The sequence below is a fragment of the Lineus longissimus genome, chromosome 5, assembly GCF_910592395.1.
Source record: "Lineus longissimus chromosome 5, tnLinLong1.2, whole genome shotgun sequence".
NCBI lineage: Eukaryota > Metazoa > Nemertea > Pilidiophora > Heteronemertea > Lineidae > Lineus > Lineus longissimus.
The window spans coordinates 4,425,075-4,452,659 of NC_088312.1; the positions used below are offsets into that span (position 1 = coordinate 4,425,075).

Consider the following 27,585-nt stretch of genomic DNA (forward strand, 5'->3'; position numbering starts at 1 on the left):
ATATTTTGAAAGTGGAATGCGATATGCCCTTACCTTAAATGTTTGGTCAAGCTACAGCACCCTCTGGCTGTGTGGACCATCATGTACATGGGCCAACCGTAGGCTGCCAGTGCATAGTGCATATAATAGACGACATTTTTATAATCCAGCATTACTTCAGGATCCATGAGACGAAGAAAGCGAGTCTTCGGTGTGACAGCAACTCCCGATAGAAACTGATACACATCGTTGGAACCCTGAAACAAGAAATCCATCCATCGCCCTTAATTTATTTTACCATCATAAACTCATTTCGCAGTTCACGGTTCGAGAAGTTAATTGAAGAAAAGAGCAACTCATTTCTATCAATGAACTACATGTACATGTAAATGGCATGAGTTTAGTATTTGGTTGGTCTGAAAGGTCTGTTTCCACTTCAGGGGTTTACCATTGCATTTTGCCCCCCTGATTGGCACACACTGCCATCTAAGAGCGGATGCTAGAAGAACAACAAGGAGCTGTTCCGAGTTGGATAAGAATCCAACGAGGAACAATTTGTTCAGCCACAAAAACCATCATAACTCCCGGCGCCAGCCAATTCTTGCCTGGTGACAGATTGGATATAATCCATTGCTTTATTTCCCACATGTGCTTGTCTCCACACATAAATCTTAGATGGATTTACATCCCAACCCCAAACAAAATGCGCAATATTTCAGACCAGGGATGGGGCAGTCTTGACTATCAGATCATTTATCTCCATTTACCATTATAAGGTGATTTCCAGCTTTCTATTCATCTACATGTACATTTTTGTATAGGATACCATCTCTTTGTCATACAGTCAAAATAGCAGTCGGGTAATCAGTAGTTTCCATCAATTGTGAAGCGAAATATCCTGATTTGAACAACATCTGCGAGGTTGAGTGATAAAATGTACAGCTCATCCAAAGTGTGCTGCGCTGGTTATATTTAATGTGAGAGTATTTGAAACATGCTGACTTCAGGGATCATTGTTTTCATTGGTGAGAATACTATAAACGTATTCAGAATTGAAACCGTTGATCAGTCAAAGGAGAGATAAAAACTGTGACTGACAGTTCCTTTATGATGGTTTTGTTGATAGCCACAAATTCCTGTCTGACTAATGGAAACTGTAACAACGAGAGGTGCCGCCAACTGCAGGCAGCGTGATTGATATTGCGTTAGCATGGTTGGAGCAATCCCTCGTCAAATTAATATGACATGAGTGATTTACAACTGAATGTATTAACAAAATTATTAATTTTATATCCAAAGCACTACCGTTACATGTAGTATCAGAGTAGAACACTCAATCCGACATAGCCCACTGTACAAACACATAATGTACATGTAAAAGCACCAAAGCAGGAAACCACTCAGTCCTGGATATTCTTACAGACAGAACAGTCGAGGAGAAAAAAGTAACTGATGTGATTCAAACCAAGAAAAAATGATCCATTATGTAAATCATCCAATCTTATTGTCTGAATCATCAGGGTTAATCGAACGACCCACTGACATTGAAAAAATTGCCACAACGGCATCCTGCAGACGTACTGCTGCAATTTGACCTATATGGTTTATGAGGTGGGCAATGATTCCACCAGGGGTTGTCGCATTCTAATAGGATCCGCAAGAGATAATCAGCCAACATTAATTACCAGAAGTATTGAAACAATGGTTGAGTGTCATTGAGAAGTCTGGTGGCCCAATGTCCTTGACTTTTGTGATGGCATAATGATTCATCCAGTCGAAATCGCCTCGTTAAGATGTTAGATCAATCATTTTAGTGTGACAATGCCCAAGGAATGAAATGCCAAGACACAGGAAATCTTCACTAAGTGAAGGCAAGGCAGTAAAGGTATCTCATAGAATGACTCAACAAATTAACCATTCGAGCCCTTCGTTGTTTGAAGGAGATTGTAAATCAATGTTACCCATACGTTGGTCTAAAGTTTAAGGAATTGATACCCAATCTGAGGTATTGGTTGTCTTACCAATCTGAGGGTTGAACTAAAATGTAGTAAATAATGTATCATTTTCTGCCCTAAAACACCTTTTTACTGTACACTTAAATCACTGGAGCTAAAATTTGGTGATGAACTATGGCCTTTCATTACTGATGAGGTAGGATTAATCGAAGTCAGTCTACAGTCGTGTGGGTCTGGTGAGGAGGATTTTCTCAAGGATACAAAGATGTTGATGTGAACGGAATGTTTAAAGTCCTGCTGCAAAGTCGTGGGATGTATACCTATATGGCTCTCTGACATGTAGGCATAAAATCCTTCTCTGATACTTTGCCGAGTTGATCATCCGAGAGCAATAACATGGAGTAGCATTTAGATACCCCTTTGATGTATTGCTTTGATCATGGTATATATCGTTTCATGTTCATCCATCAAACATATAATCTGAGCGTATACCATGATTGGGAAATAGCATGCAAGCACCAATCCATAAGCAAGTTCACCTTATCTCATTTTGATGCTTAGGATGTTTACAGTTTCATCAATTTGCAATGTCAATCCATTGACAATAGCGACTTTGAAGTTGTGACATTGATTAGGATCTCATGTGATATGAGGGTGTCTACCTTCGTTGGCTGCTTTGGCCACAAGACTACCGATTCCAGTGGGTCTCTGTTATTTCAAATGACCCACCCAACTTAGGTTGGAGAGGAGCAAAAGTATCATCAGTGGATGCTAACTACACCAGCTGGAAACCTTTGATACCAAATAACCACTAGGACAAAGGGTAGTTTCGTGTTGGCCATGACCATGGAAACAAGCCTGTCTAGTGTTTCAGTCTTTCAATACCCACAGTAAAAATTGCATTGCATAGTTCTGATGAGAAACTTTGGAAATTGCTTGTTGCTCAAGGCCTATTTGTTTAGATTAAAGCAATCCAATAATTAAATTTTACCTGATTGACAATAAGCTTGCGACAGCTCTTCTGGTAGTTCCTCAGAAGCATCAAGCCAGCTATTACGTCAGAAGGCACCACATCAAGCTCACGGAAGAACTCGGTAAATAGTTTCGCTACCTCTGTGAAAGAATTTTGCTGCAACGAATAGAACGGAAACAACATTTTAAACAACTTTGTAATATATGATTAAAATGATAATGCAAAAAAGAAGTCCAAATCTTTTTTTCACTTTTTTTTTCTGCTCAAAATGAACCAACATCACCAACATCATCAGTCCCAAAACTTTTTTTGTTCTTCCCCAGCCATGCAGACCTGTGGCGAGATCAAGTATTTCATATTCCCATCACCTCAAACTAACATTCCATTTCCACCCAGGGGAGCAAACCAATCTACTCCATGAATGGTACAGGAAATATCTTTCCTAGGTGAGGAGAATGCGGTTACCATCCTGACCCTTAGATACTCAGAGCCTGTGGCAGTGTCTTCTCTGAGTCTGACTATTTTGAATGTCTGCCGAATGCAGTGTCATCAAATATACCCACATCTTACTTAAAAACAATCGATGTCAAGGACCTAAAACCAATCAGGTCTGTAATTAGATAGACTATTCAGATATTAACTTGATCTAGACTGAGGCAGGATATCATTAATGGTAACAAATTGATAGGTTATCGATACTGTCCACCCAGGCCATTTGTCAATAGAATTATTGGCAAAGGGTCAAGGTAATCCAAGAGCTACAGGCAGCCAAGAGACATTCGACACTTCTTATGTTAGCTGATCCTTCTGCGTTACGTCCTGTGGCGTCATTTATGCCATCAGCAGTGGTCATTGTTGGTATGATGTTTGCACGGGCTGCAAGAAGGTACACCTCAAGGAGGATACCGCGGTGACGTCACATCACGTGATCCCGACCCATATTAGTGATCGCTATGGCCAATCAGATTCAGTCTACTGACAGCACCAGCACTGAACACATCTCCATGTCTTACTGTCTGGTGCGCTCCTGTACACAAAAACACCAATAGACATGAAATATTGCAATACCTAGTATGGATTCTTCCTGTGTAGAATAAAATTTACAGAGCAGATTAACTTCCGCGAATAAAAAAGACGTTTGGTGTGGCCAAAGTGCGGAAATAATGGGAAATAATGTCTCCGCTAAAATACACTACGAAATACACTAGGCAATGCACTACGCGATACACGGTAGAGATGCAGTTGAGTTTGTTATTGTTTTGACTTAGAAGCCCGCCCATATCATAATATATTCATGTATTCATGAAGTATGAACTCATTTCTGTCCCATACAACTCTAAGAACAGTCAATTTCTCCTTAAATCATCACCGAAACCGCGATATCCGCAGGAAGATTTCGTTCTAGTGTCCGAAAATGCATGATCTTACAGGGGCGCTAACTCGACAAATAGAGGGGATCTATGGGGATCTATGCGAGTTTTAGGTATTACAGGTCTCGAACTTGTAAAATCTGTAAACATGCCTCCAAATCCCATTATGATAATGAAGAGATTGCCCCATATCTGGGAGACTGTTTTGAAACCATCGCTAATTTTGGAAGATCGGTGCCGGCTATTTGGTTTAAAAAGCCCTATTTCTCCCCATCAAAACAGCACTTTTCATTATTCAAATGATAGCTTATTGTCTGAAGACTTATTTCATAGCAGAAAAGTACTAATAACTCTGATTTGATGCGAAAAATCTAACTTTTTTGATGACTTGATTTTCCCTTGGCCGTGGATCGAGTTTGTTTACAATATGCAGCGCCATCTTGGAAAAGCCGTGACGTCACCGCGGTATCCTCCTTGGGTACACCTCAGTCGTCCCGCACCATCTGCAGTGCTTTATCCAATGTCCAATACTCTATTTTGCTATAATGAATGAGTCAATAAGCTATTAGGTCGTAAACATCCATACTCACCCCATTTGCGTCATTCTGGACACAACAAAATAAAAGTCTAAATCTTCGGTCCCAACTTGCTTCATATTGCCGGACTGCTTTTCTGAAATGATAAGAAATAGACAAAAATTAGTAAAATATTGAAGAATAACTCAAATGAGTGAAGGCCAATGGGAAATGGTTAGAAATAGACACAAATGAGTGAAAGGTTGAGGGGAATGACCAAAGCCGTTGGAGCAATATTGGTTCAGTTTGATGACTTTATACAGTTCCTTGAGGGCTCCATTGATTGTGTTGCAACCACCAGGTAATGCCAACTCAACTTTACAGAATAGCTCACCAACCTCACTGAGGCAACAACAGAACCTGACCTTGATGGACGAGCACCTTAGCGCTTCATAAGATGCCACTGAACTGAAGGCAAGATTAGATAGGGTGAAGAGGGTGAAGGGTAAACTGAATACATGGTCACTGAATGGCACATTTGATGATTTTCTTATTGATTTAATCCCTTTTAGTTCCTGTCAATACTATATTGCCCATTTAAGAGTAAAGACATCAAAATGAGTAAGATACTTGAGAGCTCCTTCAGCTGGATCAGGATCTCCAGGCATCAGATACTTGACATGACTCAAAATACATATTTACTTTACAAATCAGACCTTGGGGTAACACAAGGACCGTACTTTGGTCATGATAATCTGCCATGGCCATCAGGAAACAAGTTTCAGTTGACTCAATAGCTAGCAAGAAAATTTCAGCATCTTCTGGGGTGGATCTCAGCCACAAAACCATGTGGTCTAAAAACATCGCTGTAGCTTGCCTTTTGGCCACTTTTCATGACACAAACATGGCTTCAGGAATTACTGCATTCTGTTCCTATTAAAAGCCATACTTCACTCCATATTACAACTTATACTTATGGCAGCAACTGCTCTCACACGCAAAAGGAGCAGTCACACTATTCAGTGTCTCTTGTCTGTGACAGGGTGACAGGGTGTTACCTCTTGACACCTCTGTTAATCAGGAACACATCAAATATTCATGCAGTGGCAGGAGCCAACCTGGTGAGAACATTAAGGCACAGGAGGATTCATGCTGGAGGTATAGATTATCGTTGGCGTGCTGTATATCATGTTTAGTATTAAGGGAGCAACTCTTGAGGCTATTCCAATGACAAAACGCTGGCGATTTGTGTTATCATTACTTTAAGTGTGCTTGGATCACAATTTAATGTGCACAATTCGTTACTTTAAAAAATAGTTTTGCCTGAAACGTGTATCCTGATACACGGGATTTAACCGTGCTTAAAATTCAAAATTTAAAAATAACTACTTTATGAGAGGGAACGGTCTTTTTCGGACACAGGAAGTACAGGCAAAGTATGACTCAATAACCATGGAGGACAGGATGACCGACCCTAGATATTCAGTGACCTGAAAAACTTGCACCAAGTGTCTCACATTCTCAGCGTATTTTCTTGCAATTTCTACTGCCATCAAACTATGAATAAAACTCTCAGCGCATATTAGATCACGCTTCAATAGCTTCATCTCCCATCGCACGTTAGGATGACAGACTCCTGACAAATGCACTCCTAATCAGTGATGACATGGACTCACTAATATGTATTGATCATCAATGATCAATAGGGTTGCTGTTTAAAAAGAGTCCTCACACTAGAATTACTCCAGTGAATTATGAGCCTGCTGGACAGAAATATGGAGCTTGAGTAAGAAAAAACAAGACCATGAATTTTTGATACCAACAGACTTAAAGGGAAATGTCTTCATGTGGGAAGTGTCCGACCCAGCCTATCTACACCAATGAAGTCAGAACTGCTAAAAACCTTGCTTTTATCAACAATGAAGAAGGAGAGAAGGCAAGACTTTACTTCTTCTTACTATTATCTATCAACAAACATAGCTTGCCTTCCTCCGAGTTGCTTCTTATCCAAGATGTCAGCAAAATCGATATTTCACCAGATTGTTTATGGATCTTGATGTTAACAAATATACTAGAACACAGTTCATTAAACATAGTTGCAATCACCATTTTACAAATTAGTCCATGTGGGAGGTTTCAGACCTGTTCTTTCTTCCTCCGCAAATACAGAACTGCCTTACATACACCTTGGTGTGGTATCAGTTGTTAATCAACATAGCTTGCATTCCAAGGAGAGTTTCTTCTCCTCATGAATCGGCATGATCAGATCTTTCACCAAATCGTTTACTGATTTTGGTGTTAACAAATATACTATGTGCTAGATGGTAGACTTATCGACACTGAAAAACCATTCATTTCCTCGTTTGAAACTTTGATTATAAACACACTTATAAATATTTGTGGCGTTGATCAGTTTGGGGCTGATACAGATATTTGAGACTTCACAGTAAGGAAGGCTTGATGGCCATGTTCCTTAAGGCTACATTGCCACATTGATGTTGTGAGAAAGCACTTCTAGAAAACCTTGCTGCAAGCTATTTGCCTGGGGGATATCACTTGAGGAATGCCGGATAGATTCTTGCCCTCAAACTGAGGCAATGGCTTTTTCTATGATTTGAGTTCCTTTACTTGGGTCTTTAAATGGACAAGGTAGAAATACGGACAACGTAATAATAATCTTAGCTAGTCAATGTTTCAAAGACAATGACAATGACAACGGAAGCAAGACCGCCCTTACGTATTGAAAATGGCTTCATTGGCAAAATACAGCACCTTCAGCTTCAATAATCAGTGGCACGTACCTCTCAATGAAAATTTGGTCTCTACCTGTTGGGGCATTGCAGCCCACACATATCATTTTCTGAGTTAGCTCCAAGGTATTACTAAATACAGACATTTAGGGCTGTACAATATTAGTGCAGCTACTATCTTCTGGCATTATTCAAGCCAAAAGAACACCTCGTCAATACAAACAATATCAGATTCGTTGTGTGACAATTCCTCACATCAAAAGGCACATCACGTCTGCTTAACAAGATACTAAATTAGATTACTATCTCAGCCTTGTCTCTTTATGTTTGATGCTGAAGACTATGATGATTGTTCACAACACGACATAGCAGGCAGCTTGTCTTTTTTCTTTTAAGATGACACAGGATTGAGGATGACGACAAATAAATCACAGCTATCTGTTATTATAATGGCTGCCATGTGCGACCAACGGATCTCTCATCTGTGACTAAAACAGGTAATGGCTTGGCTGGATATCGACTCGTATGTGGCTATGACCTGTGATGAATGACCTCTGCAAATGAGCAATCATTGTCGCAAGTGATTAAAATCACAGGTTACAGCGATTTCAATCACTTGTTTGCCAGGCGCTTTGGACAAATGACGAGAAAAGCACTGTAATCTTTGAACGACATTGATCTCAATCAAAAAGAAATTTACTGGCTTTCTACAATGTAGTCAATGCTAAGCAAATGATCCTACACGACCGAGAACAAAAAAGAATCACAACAGATTTTTGTTGCTATCACTATTTTCCAGCCAAAGTAGCTGCAACTACCATGAAAACCTCATATTATTTGACTCCCGACAGATCTTCAATACTCATTCCATTTAGGTAATTAGATTTATCTGCTACTGATCAGTTATTAGTTTATTAACACTTTCAGCGCCATCTGACGTAATTTTACGTCTTGCAAGTTCACACGGTTGAGCCATCCGACGTAATATTACGTCGCGTTTTTAAATTTCCCGCTTTGTCTTCGAGGCGACTAGCAGCGCAGTATAGGGGAAAACAATTTAACTATACAGCGCTTGAAGTGATAGTATGATGTTCAGCCAATGTGCTATTTATAGCCAAGATTGTCTGCATTCGAATAGGCGCAATGGCGGGTCGAAGATTGATGACGGGGGCAGATGTAGCCGAGAGTATGCCAAAAAGTGGGTATTCGGAAAGACACCAGATATTACTGTTCTATGTGTGGGGTACCATTGTGCAAAATCAAGTGCTTTGCTGACTATCATTCCAAATTAGCATTGTAAAGAGATCTAACAAAGAAGAACCAACACAGAAAATTTCATGTAATTATCTTTATTCCTTCTATTGTTTTCATAATTTTGAAAAAGGGTAAAAAGGGGCGTAACCTTGGCCCCTGGGGGAAGTACGCTAAATATGGCTGGGCGCTGAAAGTGTTAATGATATTGACATTCTCCATGCATGAACATTAGCGTAGGTCAGTCAAGGAGAAAGATACCTGTTGAGTGAACGCAGTCACCCTAAAAGAGTTGTTCGTGTGATATCCGTGAGACACGCACGGATTGAAAGAGTGGTATCATGAGTTAGGATCCTTGCTCACAAATTGGTCAGAAATCAATCTAGTGAGATTTTAAGGCAGTCAGTACACGTCAGGAGGTTCCACTATTCAAGAGAGTATAAAACCTGAGATTCAGGATGTCCATTATTCCAAGCTACACATGCCTCTTCATATTTTGATATAGATAATGAGTTACCCATGATAATGAAATTGGCAGGCTGATGGGCGAGTTACTGTCCTTTCTCTAGGGAGCAATTTGATAAAGTTTGCACCTAATGGGTCTGAAAGCTACAGTCTCACTAATAGGCATTCTGTTCACGAAGGTTGGGTTGATGAAAATGGAAGGGCGACTGGTTGAAATGTGGATGGATTGGCCCCCTGGTCCAACAAACATTTCATATGGGGCAGGTATAGGCGAGTAACACTTAACTCTGTCAATGCCATTGACATATTTACTGCTAACCCGTAACTTTTGGCATCTGAACCCCTTGAGATATTCAGTATACGTCATAACCCTTCTTGCTTAAAAAACACTCATATTTCAAGCTCGAGCACAAATTAATTCCAAAAAATCACATTGATGAGGTCACCACTAAAGCAAAGAAATTGTCTCCATGTCCTTGAGATATGAATAGATACACTGATTACCCTTGCGATCACCCTCAAGAAATTGGTACAATTATTTTACCCACCATCCCTTTTCTAACCATGATATTGCTGACTATAATTTCCAAATCTGACAATCCGTATAATTGGTCTCAAATCAGGCATACAGGTTCAGTTAAATCCAGCCAAGCCATTGATAAAATTGTGGCAATCATTATTCAGAATCTCATTATCGTATAAGAAAGGTCAATGACTGGAGTAATGATGTGTAAGACATTGAGTTCATCCAAGGCAAGCTTATTAAACACCATGACATTAACCACAGAAGTTTATTTTGGGTAACAGAGTATTTTTGTACCATTAAAGTTCAATTATAACCACTTCACTACGATGGACTGATGCACCAAATCTGGGGCCCTGTGATGCGATTCACTCATTTGCGTCTTCTCCTGGCCTTTCTTGCCACAAACTTCTCACCACCCAACCAATGCATGTACTGTTTTGTAACATTCCCATCAGCATCCCTGTTAGCTATAAATAGGTCACTTCAAACGTCACGAAATTAGGTCCTAAATTTCATTTCAAATTATCTCCTAAACATGTCTTTGAAGTCAAGGAGTTTCATTAAAACAATTACAAAGAGGGAATCAGTCTCATTCAGATAATTCAATTCCATTACACAAATTACAGCAAGACGTTACTTCAGTGTTACCCCCGGCAAGCTGGAATACCCTGGCTGGTTTGGCAAGGAGAGTAATTGTCTTGTCCTGGATAAGCAATTCAGCAGTTGTTGATGGTTGTTCAATCTCAAATCTAGGCTGAAGAAGCCACTATTAACAGCTCATATTTATTTCCTCTAACAATTTTTCACCTCAAGGAATGCTCAGCTAGGTGGTATAGAACCTTCCAATAAAAACCTTCTCTTTCTCATTCCAGGTGTTTACAACATATAATATTGGATAACACACCGCCAGTGCAGAACATGGGAAATTTGCCGTATGAATTGAGCACCTACATGAATGTGTTATTGGCAGATACTTGATATTAATGGCAAGATCGAAGGCTGGCTGGGCGATAAAGTCATGATTTCTCTTGTCTTAGATGGGCTAACACGGTTCCTTAATGAAGGTCAAATCTAAAATTGAGGCTGAACCTGATGAAGAACATACTGAAGTATCTAGATTACATTAGTTGAGTGATTATCATTAATCAAAAGATACTTTGCACGCTTAAAGCTAAACGTGCTAAAACTAACAGCACATCAGCCATTGTATTGAACGCAAAAGAGCTCGAGACAATGTACTGCTTCAAGCATCATAAATGGAGACTTAGTCTCGATACCTGACTCTGAAGCCCGAGGAATGAAGCCAATTGGTTTTGGTTAAGACGGCATGTCTGGGTAATGTAATCGAATTACATGCTTGTAGTGTTCTACCTTCATCACAGTATGTTGGCTTTCACCACCTTTTCATCGGTTATAGGTATTCTTCAATAATTGGTACATTTGATACATGCATGGGAGGCAGCCATGATGCTACAGGTGAGCATTAGATTATGTAAGGAGTGAAGCACTGAGCCATGAAGTGTTTTTACATTCATGTTATCCTGATTTAGCATTAGCCAAAGTTGTGCCAAGCCACATCAAGTCCAATTCTCGAGGCAATTCTCTCTGTTCTACACTAATGTCTATGGGAGGCTCATCCTTTTAATAAGCTATACAACACGCCAGCCATCCCCAGTGTGACTTCAGTCGCAGAGACAATCTACCACTTCAAGCATCATAAAGCAATTCTCGCCTCAATTCTTGAATCTGAACCCAGAGGATGGAAAGTCAATTGGTTTGAAAGGAGAAGACATGTTTGCATTGTAATCTAATAATGCTTGCAGCTTTCTATAATTCTTAGAGAAATTAGCTTTATTGCTTTTTGTACTGATTGTAAACTTTCTTCAAAGAAGCCCACTATGTCTGAAATTGGAAAGCCTCTTAAAATGCAGTTTATCAATTTTGTGGAATTGGAAAGCATTACTGAAACTTTGACAGCATATAGCTGAAACTGATGGCCATCCTGAAACTCACTGTGAGATGAGATCATGTCAACGGAAGAACGGCTCAAAGGAATCCCCAAAGCTGGTTCATATGGAAAACGGAAACTTGACTCAACCACAATCGTGCTGAAGAAAGAATGCATCGCAAGCCACGAAAGGTGAATTTTTATTCCATGTTATAAAGCAATGTTTTATTCATATGCGCCATACTTCTTTCAAATACAAATAGCATGGAAGACAGGGAGAGGAAATTACCACGGCGAATGAAACTCTCGTCGCTGGTCATACTTTCAGGCGTAGGGTAATTTGAGCAGCAAGACATGGAAACATCATTTGCACAGGCTCGTGTGTATAGAAAAACTCCTTTGCCTTATATGGTGTACAAGAAAGAACTGAAGTTGTATAAGTTGGAACCATACTTTTCAATCAATAATATGTAATTTTTCATTTATGCAAAAATTCAACTCTGAAAGATGAAAACATGGTTAAGGACAGCATGCATGTTGATATCGATGCCACATTTGCCTTTAAGATGCTGTATCTATATTGAGATTTCTCCTTGTCTGTAACTTGTCATGTACTGTCAGCCTTTATCAGATGCAGTTATGTTGCCTCTAACTTTCCCTCTGTAGGATGACATGGCATCAGCAATGCACGATCCTTTTTGCAAAGTATGATTTGAACTTTGGCCAACAGAATACCACTTTCTGTTCTTTACGATGCCATATCTGCTTTCGAGATCCCATCTCTACAATGAAGTGTTTCCTTGCCTATAAATGGTCATTTACTGTCAGGATAAATGGCTGAAGTTATATCGCCTCTAACTATGCGAGTCACATGCCTTCAACGTTAAAGTGATGTATGATCCTTTTAGCAAAATATTGATCTAAGACTCGAATGTAGGTATGTTGCCTCTAACTGTACCCTCTTCAGGGTATTACACCTTTACCACTATAAGATCTTTTTTGCAGAGTACCAATCTGCATCTTCATGGAAAAAAACAACACATCACTTAAGTTGTCACTAACGCCTGCCATAGACGAGAAGTTTATTCCCTGCGTATGCCATTTTTTGCAGACAATTCCTGCTCAACGGAAGGACGAGAAAGTGCTTCTGGGGAAAACAACCTCTTGTCACAGAAATTTCTAGCACGCTGCAACCAGGCACAAATTAATTTACAATCCAGCAGTGAGAGTACTTTTGAAACCACAGCCTGCGACCTCAACATTCTCACCATGACCGAGATCAAGAAACAAACTTCCAAGCCTCTTAACACGAAAATCATCAGATGCTTAAACACTCTCTGCCATCTACTAATTAACACTAAGTGCATGGGGAAGAAAAGACAGCTTTCATGGTATCAAGTTGCTCTTCAGTACAGCTTAGAAGGATCAGGAAGAAATGTCAATAGTTCTATTTGAAGTTTGTTCCAGTTACTGTCAGACAGCATTCTGAACTCACCAGTGACAATAGTTGACATAGAAATTCACAACACTTCTTACCTGTGTCGCCAGTTCCTCCGCCGACTCCCAGACCGCCGTCCAGCCCTTTTTTCTCTCTCCTTCACACTCTCCTGGTAACGTTTCATTTTCACCCAGCTACGGCCTGCCGTATCAAATGTGCACCACAGAGAGATCAGGACACTGGACATGACTATCCAATTACAGACAATTATACCTAAAATGTTAAAAATACATTTCTTTGAAAATATACAAACAAATCATACTTTTGTCAGTAACATCTGACTGTTGGTAGTTTCTATTATCTTCATAGGAAGAAAAACATGACCGCTGTGACCTTGGCGGCCATGTTCTCTTAGAATGGTAGGGCAGCTTACTTACAAATAGGCCTACTTAGGATAAAATCAGAGGAGGCTATCAGCTATTTTAGTGTAAAAGCACATAAAGTTGCATTGCTCAATTGTGGAGCTCAAAAGCTTTTGAATAGAGATTTAAAAAAACCTCGCTTCCATAGATGGTGTAACAAAATGAAATCCTCTAATGCAAATGAATTGTGAGCAAATATTTTATTGAAACATCCCCTAGACTATCAATTGCTCTTATCTAAAATGCTTTTTTGGAGACAAAAAAGTACTTATTGCAATTAAATCTCCAGACTAGGTTAATGGGGGTGGTGTATCAGATAGAGCCACGTTCCAATTGCTGGAAATTTCATTTGAGGACAACATATTATGATGTACATGAGATGATGGGGTCTGTATGTATATCAAGTAGCTCCTTATTATCCCAGAGTGTGCCCTGTTGACATTTAGACAGACCCAGATGAGCAATAGTCACCTGTAAAAAGTCATTAGCTGCGCTTACACCACGAAATATTGGTGGACCAATTGCACTTACACCACCACATTGCCGCGACAAATTGGTTCGGCAATCCATTGCCGATACAAATTGCCGAGCGAATTTGTCCCACCAAGCTTGATGGTCCAAATTCGCCCGGCTTGTTAAAAGCTCGGCTTTGTCGTGGTGTAAGCGCAAATGGATCGGCAATTAGCTAGTTAGATGGTTCGGCTCCAGGCGGCGCTTTCGAAATGGCGCTTTCTGCCAAGGCTTTCCGCGTTCTGCTTATTGTTTGCGCGCCATCTGTAGCCGGATTTTATAACTAGCTGCAGCGCTGGTGTAAGCGCTTGGTGGATTTTCGATGGTGCGGCATTGGTTCCCGAACCAAGATTGGTGGTCCATTTTCAGGTGGTGTAAGTGCGGCTATTGACAGAACCACTGCAAAAACAGGCTATACGTAGATGCTCAATTGCATTGAATGCATCTCGAATGCATTGAATGCATCAACAGCTCCAAGATATTCACCTCTCTGGCATATCTTCACTCAAGAAAATATTCTAAGAGGATCGGATAAACCTCATCTGCATGAAATAATGAGGTTTATAATGACAGCAGAGGAAATGACTTGGGTCTTCTTGTCGCCATCTGGGCTGAGCAGCACAAGATATTGAGCGATGTCCACTCGAACATGATGGATTGAGATGCTGTCAGGCATTGAAGCAGCATTTGGGATGCAACCGTGCAGATATGGTGCAGAAGGTAGAGGCCACGTCAGAGTACAATGAGTTTAAGGAGGTACATGTAACATCGCCAATGACGTTAGATCGTAACACAGCGTGATGCACCAGGTTAACACTTCAAGCATGCACCCATCTTTGGTTGTAAGGAAGTATCACCTCCACGATAAAAAGTTAAGCACTTGATACAAAACGTCAAGCACTTGAGATAATTTGAAAAATTCGTTTTCATATTATGTCCTTTACATTAGACATCGTAACGAATTGGGGATGTTCAGAGAAAAACTGTCATCCAATAGTACAGTCAGTCAACAGGGAGAACAGTCACATTGTCTTGATTTGCTCCAAGACATGCAAACTCTTTCGCTTCATTGTAAGAAGCTTCTCAATGGTATCATTAATACACAGAGCAAATTCAATGTCTTCACCTTACGAGAATGCCTTCAGGGGTCGCAGAAATGGCAGGGGGTGGCTTGGCTCCTCTTGATATAAGGAAGTGGATTATCAATACAAGATTGCTATGTCTGTTGTGACTAATCAAATAGACTTAAGCAAAGTAAAGTAGGCTGTTTATTGGTAGAACACAAAGTAAATGAGACATCTACCAGACGGTGGGTCCATGTTTGTAGAGACGTTTGTGGACTAAGATGGAAAAAGTGTGTCTTTTGTGCTGATGATCAGGAAAGCCTTCAGTTTATGTGCTCATATTCAGGGCCATATTAAACTTTGGACCAGGGAAGTACTGCTCTAAGCTCCCCCACTAACATCACAGAAAGATGTGTTTTTGATACAGATCTTCAACATATTGTGGCCCAGATTGATGGAAGGCTAACAGGCCATTGGTAAACCTTTTACTCTGTCGGCAGATTTTTAGTAGGTTGAGTTGATTGAGAAATTTAGGAGAAATGGCCTCCAATCACTCGCCATTTGAGCTCCCCTAATTGGCAATCTCTCCAATGACTTTGAATAATGCATGATTGAAAACGATGAAACAATTTTGAATTCCCTGATTGGCAATTCCATTGTTGTGTAAGACCTTGAAAGGCTTTTACCACCTGGTGGCTGATAGAAATCGAAGGAGAATGTTGGAATGTCAATTAACTCGTTGCCAAGGAACTGCTTCTCTAATGAGATAATTAGGAAGCTTGCGCTATCGCCAGAGTGCTGGATCCTTTGAATGGGTAGAGAATGTTAACAAAACCACGAGTACTAGGGAGTTGAGTTTTAAGAATTTAAGAATTTGCAATGCATTTGCATGGTAACTCACAAGATGAGAGGGATCGAGAACAATCCATGTTTGCTACAAATGTTCAAAAAGAAGGCACATCTTTGATAATGCTGATAAGCCAGCGCTAATGAAGTTTGTGGTACTGTATACAGGGTCGTTCTGGTATGTATCAGAACTATTGTACACACATGTACTTCAAACCTGATGTGTACACTTTAGATCATTAGAGCCTGCCTCGGTGCCTCCATTCCTTTGAATAAAGTGTTCTCCCAATTTATTCAAGCTGATGTCTCCAAGAATTTAAATGCTGTGATTTCAAATTCAACATTCCTGTGTGTATAATCTGGAGTCTCATATAAAACCTTTCAAATGTCCCAAATGGTTGAAAACAGCCAAATGATGAAACTTACAAAAGATAAATCATCCCATCAAAACTTCAAAAGCACTATATTTCCATTTAAAGGCCCAAGAGACTTAGAATATAAGATCCTATGCATTAACTTATTAAATTCCGATTTAAGGATTTGGGACTTTAATTGCACTGTATCTCTTGAGTACATGAGGAGGACTCCAAAGATCTGACGCACATAAATATTTCGACAGAGACCAAAGGAGAAGATAAAAGGAAAGGCAAATTCAAAAAGCAGTGAAGCCGATAAACTATAAGCACTGATAGGAAGATCACATTTATCAGAGTTTCTGAACGAAACATGGCACTGAAGATCATGGACATATATATTCAAAGTAACCTTACCATGGGCACTGGCATGAACGAAAATAAGTGGGTGAGCGATTCTTTAGTTGGTACTCTAACGCTGGCCTCATGTATGCTACTCTCTTCAGAAATTACATTTGCTAAGCTGTGTGCTGTGTTTCAGGGTAAATGACACGTTTGATGATGAAAATCTCTTGGTTACATCCAAGGCAGCCATCTTTGCTAAGAGGCTTAGGAGAATGAGAGATGTCCAAAGGATGACGAACTTACCTAATACTGCGCTTTTGGCATGAGATGTTCCACATGAATCATAATGTTCAGATATCCATATCACACCCACTACAAGCCACGAGAACTCCACTATTAGGATGGCTGCAAGGAAAGAAGGAAAGTAAGGATTAAAATTCAGAGCTAATCAAATAAAATTTGGACCAACAATCGTATCACATTTCGTTTTCTTTTTATAAGAAATTAAGAGGGAATTGTAATGGGCCTTGTGTTGCTTTCTGCTATTATCAAGGGACATATCATGACTTTTTTGAATTCAGTTATTTTGATTCCATGAATACACAGATTTGTGATAGCTGAACTATTAACTAACACAGTGACACACACAAGAAAACTTCTATGTGTCATCTCTCTCCCTCGAACCCACAGTCTCCAGCCCTGTCATTTCCCGCCGATAATGATAAGCTACCTGGTATTTCCCTCGCAATTCAGAGCTACTTCGGTCTCCCCAGTCTATTAGCCCATGAGCCACTCTCACCATGGTGTGGGCCAAATTATGTGGTTGCCTAGGAACGTCGCAGCAGCAGTTCTTGGAGGAATGCGTGAAATTTTGAGGAAAATAGGAATGGCCAAATTGGGGAGAGATTTAACATTTATTAACTTGGCAAAGCACGGTAACCTTTGCACTCTTGAGAAGGTATGATGTTTACCATCTGGCTTTCATGTTTTTGTGTTCTAGTTATGTATTTACTTGACCTAAGTATGTTGCAGACACAACCTGCCTAATCCTATCACAACCCAAGTCAATGCTGAAACCAACCAAGTAAAAAATATTGAATCAATTAAAATACTCAAGCTACTACCTTGAGAGCATTAAAGGACACCCTTGTGTGGATCATGGTACTCTCCTATTTTCACAGATTTCGAAATGTTTGTAATGAACACATTCAGGTAACAGAAGATATTGAAAGAGAAAACATCAGGAAGTGACCTCTACCAATTGTGAGATGTGCAAAGATGATTCAGGTGTGCTTGTCTGATCTGGAAACTGATGTCTCTACATCGGCCAAGAAGGATCCACTATAGGTCAATAAACGTGATTGATGATGACACTGTTTGCAGTCCTTCCTCAACAGACATTTGGTACAATAAAAAAGTTGTTGCATTATGTGCAATACCTGAATCATTTGAGGGTTTCCACCAAACTTGCTTACCTAATCTAACGTATAATAAATACTGCATACTCCTCCGGGGCTCCGTGTTGAGTATGGTGCCCCGCATGCTGATCCATGCAATGCACCATTCCATGACTATACATCCAGATAATATCACAAGGTAACCAAGAATGTGTTCCTGCAGGTCCACCATACATTGTTTCGTCACATCGAACGTTACCACGGCCAGAATCACACCAAGGACTATAATCCTACAATGAAAATAAATGAGAAATGGGTTAAAAAATAACCCGATTTATGAAGATTATATGCCTTAAATCAGAAAATGTTTCTGAACAGACTTTTTTCTCTCTGCTTCTTTTAAGCATTATTTCCCTAATTTCTGGTTTCGCTACATCTGTGTAGAGCAATAATACAGCACCAGCAATGCTCACATATCATCCAGAAGTCTTGTTTAGTTAGTTTTTGGCTCTATTTATCATTCTCGGTGAAATTCACTCCGCCACAGATTTCCCAACTGACCCCAACCTAACTCGATCATTTGATATATGCTTCAGACAAAAAAACTTGCACAAAACCAATATTCTCTTTCTCAACCACTTGTCATCCACATGAAAAGCAGAATCAAGCATGCCCCTGAGCTGTAATCTAATGCAATTCCGGTACCTGTTGAGATGCTGAAGAAAAATACCCCTTCGCAAGTGACATCATCCTTACAATACACTCCCACTGGTTGTTCCTGTTCCGTCTCATTATCAAACATCTAACTCCAATACAAAACTCAACCAGATCAGCTAGCAGCCAGAGAAGAAAATAATGTAGTTTCTAGGGATTTGGTATTGTTGTGAATGAAGTTAATGTTTTTCATGGTGCCAGCTAAATGCTTTGAAATTAGCTGGAGGCATGCTAAATACATTCTGAAGAAGAGGCTGTGTAGAAGACTGATATGATTGAACTAAGGCTAACTAGCCAACCAGGACATTGATTAAAGCCATGCAGTACAGGCCGAAAATAGAGGCTGCAGATTCTGTCATGAGTACTTTATTGGACTATCTAACCCAGACCCAAACATTGCTAATGCACAAATCACAAAGTAACCTGCATCCCCCACAGAAACCTACACAGCATCAAACTTGCCCTGGTTTCTTAAATAATAAATGATTTAAAACGACATTGTCAAATAAACTGCTGAAAACATAAAAAACACCTCATGAATACACAAAGCCCCCGGTCTATCAGATTCCAATCATGCCAATGGCTACAACACCTTCACTATTGATGAGTACAATTATTGATTGTACAGTAGTAGTTTCCATCATCAAATTACGCATGAAATCAAAATATTCTAAATCAGACTGAATGTCAGGGAAGAGCGTTTAAAATCGCACGTTTGTGGGGTACTTTAAGGGAGCTGGGCGGTTAACCAAGATATTATTTCAGCTTCTCGTGTCCAGCACATTGGTCTCCATATCCAATTGGCGACAATCAGAAAGCTCTTTCATTATTTAAGACTAATCATTGTCCACCCATCTCTCCTTATCATCACCAGTTAGTTCTGCTTCATTAATGATGGGATGATTCATAGTGTCTGCACTAAATGGCCAGAGGAGGGGCGATCTATAACCTGACATGTCGGAGGGTCAGTGGTCACTAAGTTGGCCATGACCGTCCTCTCGAGCTCATAAGAAAACAGGAGTGCCATGGGCATACTATGGATGTAAACTGCAGCCATCAACCAAAATCGACAGAAGAACCAACACCTAATTGCACTTATGCTAAACCTAGGCAAGAAGTCATCCTTATCATTGCGGACACACAGGGAATCGCATTGATCTGTGTGCGTTTGTATACTAGATTCTAGAATGAGAAGACTATTGAAGCAAACCCAGGTGCCTTCCAGGCATTGGTGATTCCCATTGACGGAATAAAGACGGTCCATATCAGAAGATGCAGTCTTTATTTCCAATTAGCATGACAAGGAAATGCCTAATGGTGATATCAGGACAAGGTTCGGTAGTTTTCTTGCATAATCATTAATGGAACGAGCAAACACCAAACACGGATACCACAAACGAACAAGCTATGATACACAGCCTAATAATTAGACAAGCTTCATCATTATCATGACCCCGCCTTGTTCATATTAATGCTTTTTTTAAAGGGACCCTGAAACCACTCATTCAGCATGAAAGTAAGTAATGTAACCATCTCACCTAAAATGACCGAGTTACAGCGATTTGAAGACCAAACCAATTGCTGCAGCATGATAACGACACCATTAATTACTCCCAGTAAGCACACTTGAGGGAGTCATCCGACACTTACAAAGGGTTTGAGCATATTACCAATTAAAAGTGACATTTCACTTGAATGGTGATATTACTCATCTTTTTTAATGAGTAATGGATGCAGCACACATCAAGGGCATTAGCAGTTTGCCGGCAGTTGTCTTCGAAGAAGTCCTATGGATAATGGATTTCGGTGAATAAAAATCTTAAACCAAATATTTTATGGTAAATTTCAAATTGGTAATGGGAGTGGAATACCAATTGGAAAGAAAGCTCTTATCTCTCTCTCTCTCTCTTGCAGCTGTTTTCCCAAGACCATAAAGGACATCGCATTCGAACACTATTAGTCTCATCTTATGAATACAAATACATAATGGTCCTGACCAATACTTTCAAGGTAAAGCACAAGCTAGATTATTAGATGCATCTTCCTCTACACAGGGAGGATACCTATTCGTAAGGAAGGAATATGATTATCAAAATGTTGTCAGTATTTTGCTTCAAATGAATCATTCTCGGTCTTGCTTTGTCAGATATGGCAAAGTTAGTTTTTTTAGATATGTTTAGAGCCTAAGTTACATACTGCATTTTCTGCGTGAAATCACCAAAAATCCCAGTGCAGTATTTTTTGGTGAAAAAGAATATATTTTTAATAACTATCAGAACGACAGCTCCAGCACGCCGGTTTATTTGATTAATATGCCACTGAAGTGTTTGTGTCAGTTGGGCTGATAACAGTTAGCAAGTGATGCATTGAACTGCCATACCATACATCACCTACATCATGAATTTTTTATCAGATTTGAAAGGTTCATTTTATCAAGTTGTTTTTAGTCATAAATCAATTGTTTGTTTAATCCCCTTGGTGGCAATCACATTCCCAACTTCACCATACGGTGATAGGACCAGTTTTGTGGAATCCCCTCCATCGCTTCACGTGGTTTAAGCCAATTCCGTATCAATCACTTGAACTAAACATAAAAATCTCCACAAAAACAAGCACAGCATTTGAAATGACATCCGACGTGATGTTGGAAGGATTTCTATGTTTGCTGAAATCTCTGTTTACACGGTCGTATTGTCGGTCCAGCTGGCGTTGACGGAAATTTGGTTCTTATGCATTATGAAAGGCTTCGAGCTCAGCATTCAGCATTTTCAAGTAAATATGAATATATTGTTTCTCTACAATCATTTATCAAAATAGCCCAACTTTAAATTGTTGTTTCAGCAGGTGCAGGCTGCAGGATGAAATGTACAAGGCACGGGGACAAGTTTCAAGAGTTTCATGTCTTGGCTAACAACAAACACAACTTATCTACAAGAACACATTAGTGTGCCCTGTCCTTGCTCTGTAACATACTTCCGAAGAGGTGTGATGCTGCTGAATCAAGGAAATTGCAATGAATACAAAACCACACTCGTGTGCCTTTAGGTATCAGACTACATCCAAATGATGATCTTAGGCTTGGGTTCCCCCAGACCTGTTAACCATCTACTTTCTGCATAACATTTTTGCTATTGTTTTTAGCATCATCATTGATTTATCAGTATGAGTCAGTCCAGCATCATTTCGGCACCATGCACAACACATGAACCCTGGTTGGGCTCACCAGAGAACAAAACAGAAAACAATCAACTGGAAAATATTGCTTCAATGTCCAACAATGCAGAACTAATATCCAGCCGACCATTTGAATTAATGGGAATTCCCAGTGAACAATATTGATAACGACCACATCACCAAAGCTTATTGCGGTTACAGCCATTACGGTATTACATTTACCATGGACAACTAACTCCATCCACTTCAGCTAAAGCAGATGCTTGAAGTAAAGCCTTTTCCTATAGGGCAAGACCTTTAAACATTCTGAGTCCATTGGGCAATAAGGGCTATGACCATCACCAAAGCTTACTGAGGTTTCATGCCAATACAGGGCACCTTCAGCTAGAAAGAGCACCGCTTGAAGCCTTTTTCATCTAGAGTTAATAATACTCCACAAGGAATTACTGATAATGACCACATCAAGCTCACTGAGCTTTCATGGTATTACAGTACTGCCATGGGCAACTAACTTCACCCCAACTCAGCTAACAGTCTGATGGTGCTGAATCGAAGCCTTTTACCTCCAATAGGGTAATTCTGTCAAACTAAGTCTTAATCTACTGGGCATCAATGCAGTTTCATGGCATCACAACTCCATGACTTCAGCCGAACTTGTTCCTAAAAGATTTTATCATTGGTAAAGCTTTCTTTCTCCGAAGCAAAACCCTTAATGTTAAATGATCCAAACTCATCATGACAAAAACCACGGCGGATAATCTTATTGCTCTTAAAACTGCCTGATACACTAGTAAAAGCTTGTGTTCTACTGGACCAAACCTCAAAGTGTAATGAACCAAGGTTAAGTTCACTGATCTGACCCCCTTGATATCAGCTTTGCGTGATCTTGAAAGTCAATGGTTTGTGCAAGCAATTCTATTGGTGACAGTGATGGCACTTCAGTGAGACGATGACTCATTCCCCCCTCTGAAAAAGTCTTCTCATGACTAATGTATTTAAGAATGAGATGGGTGAGGTGATTTGATGCTGAAGCTGATAACGGTCTTCCGCCATTGTGTAATAGATTTGATATTCTGATCAAGTTGTCAAAGTGATGAAGGAGACCTAGAGGGTGTTCTTGGGCAAGAGAGGTGAGAAATGTCCTCAAATCTGGCTCAGATAAATCGAATGCTTTTCAAGATCCGAGATGCTTACAACATTACCTCGTTACATTTCTCCTTTTAAGGTATGCGTACATGACAGACAAAAAGACGAGTAGACGAAAACGTTTCAGAATGTTTCCATGTGTTGACTGGAATGTGCATGCCTTGATTAGCAATGATCAAATATTGGCACAGAAATACATGTTATTGATGCCGGAATGTCCATGCCTTGATTAGCAATGGTCCCATATTGGCACAGACATACATGCTAATTGATGCTGGAGTGTTCATGCCTTGATCTCTGGAGACATATTAGAACATTTATTGTTCTAGTAAAGAAAATGTTAGAGCTGGTGGCTGCAGCATGTCAGTATTGATCTAAGTCTCATGATGAGTGTATAGTTGGGAATGCAACTGTTTGTCCATGCAGTTATTGTACTGAGCAGTCAGCATGATGTACCCTGCATCCAGTCATGCAAGCATACAGGCATTGTGATAAGGGTGATTGAATAAATAAGCCATACAGATCAATAACAGCTCAATTAAAATTACAAAGATGGAAAACTTGATTGATGGTTATGATGTGAACAGGATAACTTTGAAATGGACTTCCAGTCCTTTGCAATTGTTTGCAGAGGACCAGCTATTATTCTAATATCTAATTTAGAAATGCTGATGAACTGATAATGTTCAAATCCTTTGGGCAGTTTTTAACTTCCATCAATAAATCTAATTCAAGTGTTAACCAGTAAATATAGCAAAAAGGTTTTTACAAAAATATTCCACGGACTCGGAATCCAAAATGCAAGCCAATGGCCGGTTGTTTATTGGTTTGGCTATGCTAGGAATAGGGCCGAAGTCTCTTATAGGGCAATAAAGCCCTAGGAATGCTACTTCTCCAATATCCTGAGTTTAGGATATCACTTTTTTTACAATAGCAAATAATACTCGACTGTTTAAACATGTTGAATGGGAAACCAGCAAAAATCCTTGCTTGTGCCAGAAACTTGGCTGTTTTCACATAAATCATGCATCGATAGACATTCATGGTACATGTATGTCCACAGAGCTGCAGCAATTTAGTTGTGTTAAAATGCACAATAACTCATTCGTACACATTTGTGTGGCATAAAATCAATAAGAAACCAATATATGATCGGTAGAGGTTCATTTGAAAATAATGCCGAACAATATGCAGGCCAGTAGGACTCAGAGGCAAACTGTGAAGAATACCACTTATTTCACACTGATAAAAGACAATAAGTTCAACAATTTTGGCGGGAAAACCTAATCATGCATTTTGTCCCCAGATTTTCAACTTCACTAACTGGACCACCCCCGTGACGCGACCATTCAACCTCGGTCCCACGAGTGGTCATGTTAGCGGGGTTCCGCTGTATGTTAAAAAATTTTTTACCATTCTCAAGTCCAAAAAGGGTTAATTGAACCAGATCTAAGAGAATCCAATCAAAATGTAAATAATGTTTTACATCAAGTTTGTCGATATTCGTGAACCTGATGACCAATACTTGCTGCAGAATAGCATCAATAATTTTCAATAACTTGAATTGTTAATCCTCATCAGTCATTTGAGTCACTTCTAATTAAACAATTGTTGGTGGAGGATGAAAGGCAGCCAACTGCTGATGAATCTGAATAAGAAACAGCATGAGATAGCCTTGCCATTATCACATCCACTAGCATGCTGAGCTAACAATAAGCAAGGCAAAATGTAATAAAAAAATTGTTTTCTGAGCCGTGCCCTTATCGGAATTGATTATGCATGGACTTTTCTCAAAGTGCAATGAAATTGGAAGAGACAAAACTATTTTAAAAGTCTCCCCCTCTTGGCCTAAAAATTCTTTCCCTGGACTTATGGAAAAGGAATCTTTAAATTATTGTGTGTGGCCTGCCAGCACAGAATGATGTTGGTTGTATTGTGTCTGATCAAGGTGACTCATAGAAACGCTATCTAAATTGTAGTCAATGGATTAATGTAACCCTTGTTCTTAGTGATTCATTCATCTTTTCCATCTTATCGTGGGTTCTTGTGTGTGATGCTGTTTTGCCATAACCTTCTTGGATGATCTCTCAAAGTAATTGGTCACAATGTTGGTGAGGAATGCACTCATCTGCATATGATTTGCATATCGTGCCTGGGGCACTAATTTTATTTTATTTCTAAAAAAACTACAAACTTTACACTAAATTTTTGCAGGCTTTTTACTTTGTGGGCGATGTTCATAACTAAACACAGTATCAGAATTCCTTTAGAAATAGCTCACAGTTTGACATAAAAAACAATGAAGCATCAATTATTGTCAGATATAATTTCAAAATTCAATCTGTCAGTGATGTGTGACCATGTTCGCTTCCTGCCAAAGCTGTTGCCATGGCAACATAAATGCTGAGTCAGGATAGAGATCCTGGCTAAGACCACATCAAGATTTGGTAAGCTCCTTTGAGATGTAATATCATGATACTGTATGACTGAATCTTTATCTTGTAGAGTTTATTTGAATAGACTGGTGCCAAGACATCCTTTAATGTAACACTGCATAGCATACTTTAGGATTGACTGTCAGACATGGCCTCTCCTCTGAGGATAATATTAGGGGCACACTTTTGGAAAACACAATTTTTAATTCCTTAAGGGCTAATAAAAAAATGTAAGACAGACATTTGTAACCTTATAACAACGTGTTTTATAGTCCATTTCCCAATTTGACAAATTTCAAATAACTTCCAAAAAAAGCGGGAGGGGACAAGCCCCTATAAGTGCTGCTCCTACCTGGATCTGCTATTGAATTTAGATCAATACACTACACAATCCAGCCTTAACTAGGGATGACACACTAATATCACGAAACACACTGAGCGATTTGACAACCAACAGTTATTACATAACATTGTTCACAGGCTTTTGACCTCAAAGTTGTTTGTGGACACAAATGGTTAATGGTTTCCATATTTATACTCACCCTCTATTTAAAGGTCAAGTTACTGCATAAATATGCACTGTCCCAATATATGAAATACACTAGAACCTCTCTATTAAGGACACCCTTGGGTTGTTGGAACTGATAAATGAAGTCTTTAATTGAGAGGTATATGTCCTGATTACAAGGGTCAAATTCGTCTTCCCACAGCAGAATATTCATGTACTGCCCAAATAAAAAAGAATATGATAAAACCTTAGAGTAACTATTAAAACCCTTGGCACAAAACCTGATAACACGCACATCATTTCATGATTTACACCGTAACCATAGTAATGAGACACTCACCAGATAATATGCAGAACTAGCAGGAAAACGGCGGGCACTACAAAGTCATCCGATCCCACAGTCCAGCGTCTCTTGAAAACTACTATTCCAGGCATTTTGGAGCCAGCTTTTGTAACTGTCAACAATGTTACAGAATCTACTCAACACGAGCTACATCCTACAGGAAAGATGGGGAAAATCCGAGGAATTTCACATTATCCGTCTTCTCTCATGCTTAAGCAGCGGATTGCCAATTAGCAAGTTCAACTATCATTTGATAGATGGCAGTTGTGTATGGGCGACTATCGATCGCATTGATAAGTATCGATAAGCAGCTGGCGGAGGTAACCGGCACGGTATTGGGCTAATGTCTGCGCCTGGCCCTATAAGTGATTTATGGATGTATTTAATGATGTTATCAAAGGAGAAAAGCAGGTTCTAACTTGTTAGATGGGCATATACTCAAAAAGTGATTTGTGGATTTCTTTAAATGATGTCCGTTATCAGAAGGATAACAACGGGTCATTAAACTTGAAAGGTGTCCCAACTGGTTGTCCTCATGAGGCTAATAAGGAAATGGCAGGTGATCGGTTCTAAAAGCCCTCTAAAACACGCGAGTACCCAGTATCGCGCCCCGGCGAGGTTTTTCTTTTACAGGCAGTTGGTACCATCGTGTACACCAATCAGCCAATCACAGCTCAGTAATTTCGCCTGACGTCATCAAGTAAGAAAAGCACGTGTTGTTAGAACAAGATCAGCGATGCACAAAAGGTGCGAGTTCGAATCTCGGCAGTCCCTAAACAATATATATCTATTTTTTTAGAGTACTTTTTCATTCTTAAATAAATACTGACCTACATGTCCATGGCTGCAGCCTCCTTTTCTTCAAGGAAGGATCTTTCTCAAACTCCCTTTGTGATGTAAACGCTAAATCAATACTCTAAGATCATTGTCATTTATTGAGAGGGATTCTGTTATTTTGGTATACACGACATGTATTGTATATTTCCAGTAATTCCAAATCTAAAGTTCTTTTTTCTCATTGTTGCACTGAAGAAAATGAAGTGGAACTATTCTCGATAATAAGTCAATTCAGTCCTTATTTGTATTACTTTCTTGTTTTTTTTTTGAAAAATACTCCACCAGTAATAATCCTGTCCTGAGACCAACAATGGTTAAAGT

The 27,585-nt window shown here is 39.6% G+C and overlaps 1 protein-coding gene across 1 annotated transcript in view; it reads right to left on the reverse strand.

The window, feature by feature from the left end:
* Positions 1 to 26,641, reverse strand: part of LOC135487470 (diacylglycerol lipase-alpha-like) — a 36,389-nt gene extending 9,748 nt beyond the window's left edge. The window contains exons 1-7 of the mRNA XM_064771151.1: positions 26,425 to 26,641; positions 18,186 to 18,397; positions 17,014 to 17,115; positions 13,269 to 13,443; positions 4,868 to 4,949; positions 2,926 to 3,063; positions 34 to 236 (exon numbers count right to left, since the gene is read on the reverse strand). Coding sequence (XP_064627221.1) covers positions 34 to 236; positions 2,926 to 3,063; positions 4,868 to 4,949; positions 13,269 to 13,443; positions 17,014 to 17,115; positions 18,186 to 18,397; positions 26,425 to 26,519 — 1,007 coding nt within the window. The 5' untranslated portion in view covers positions 26,520 to 26,641. The remainder of the gene's footprint in view (positions 1 to 33; positions 237 to 2,925; positions 3,064 to 4,867; positions 4,950 to 13,268; positions 13,444 to 17,013; positions 17,116 to 18,185; positions 18,398 to 26,424) is intronic.
* Positions 26,642 to 27,585: the final 944 nt, after the last annotated feature.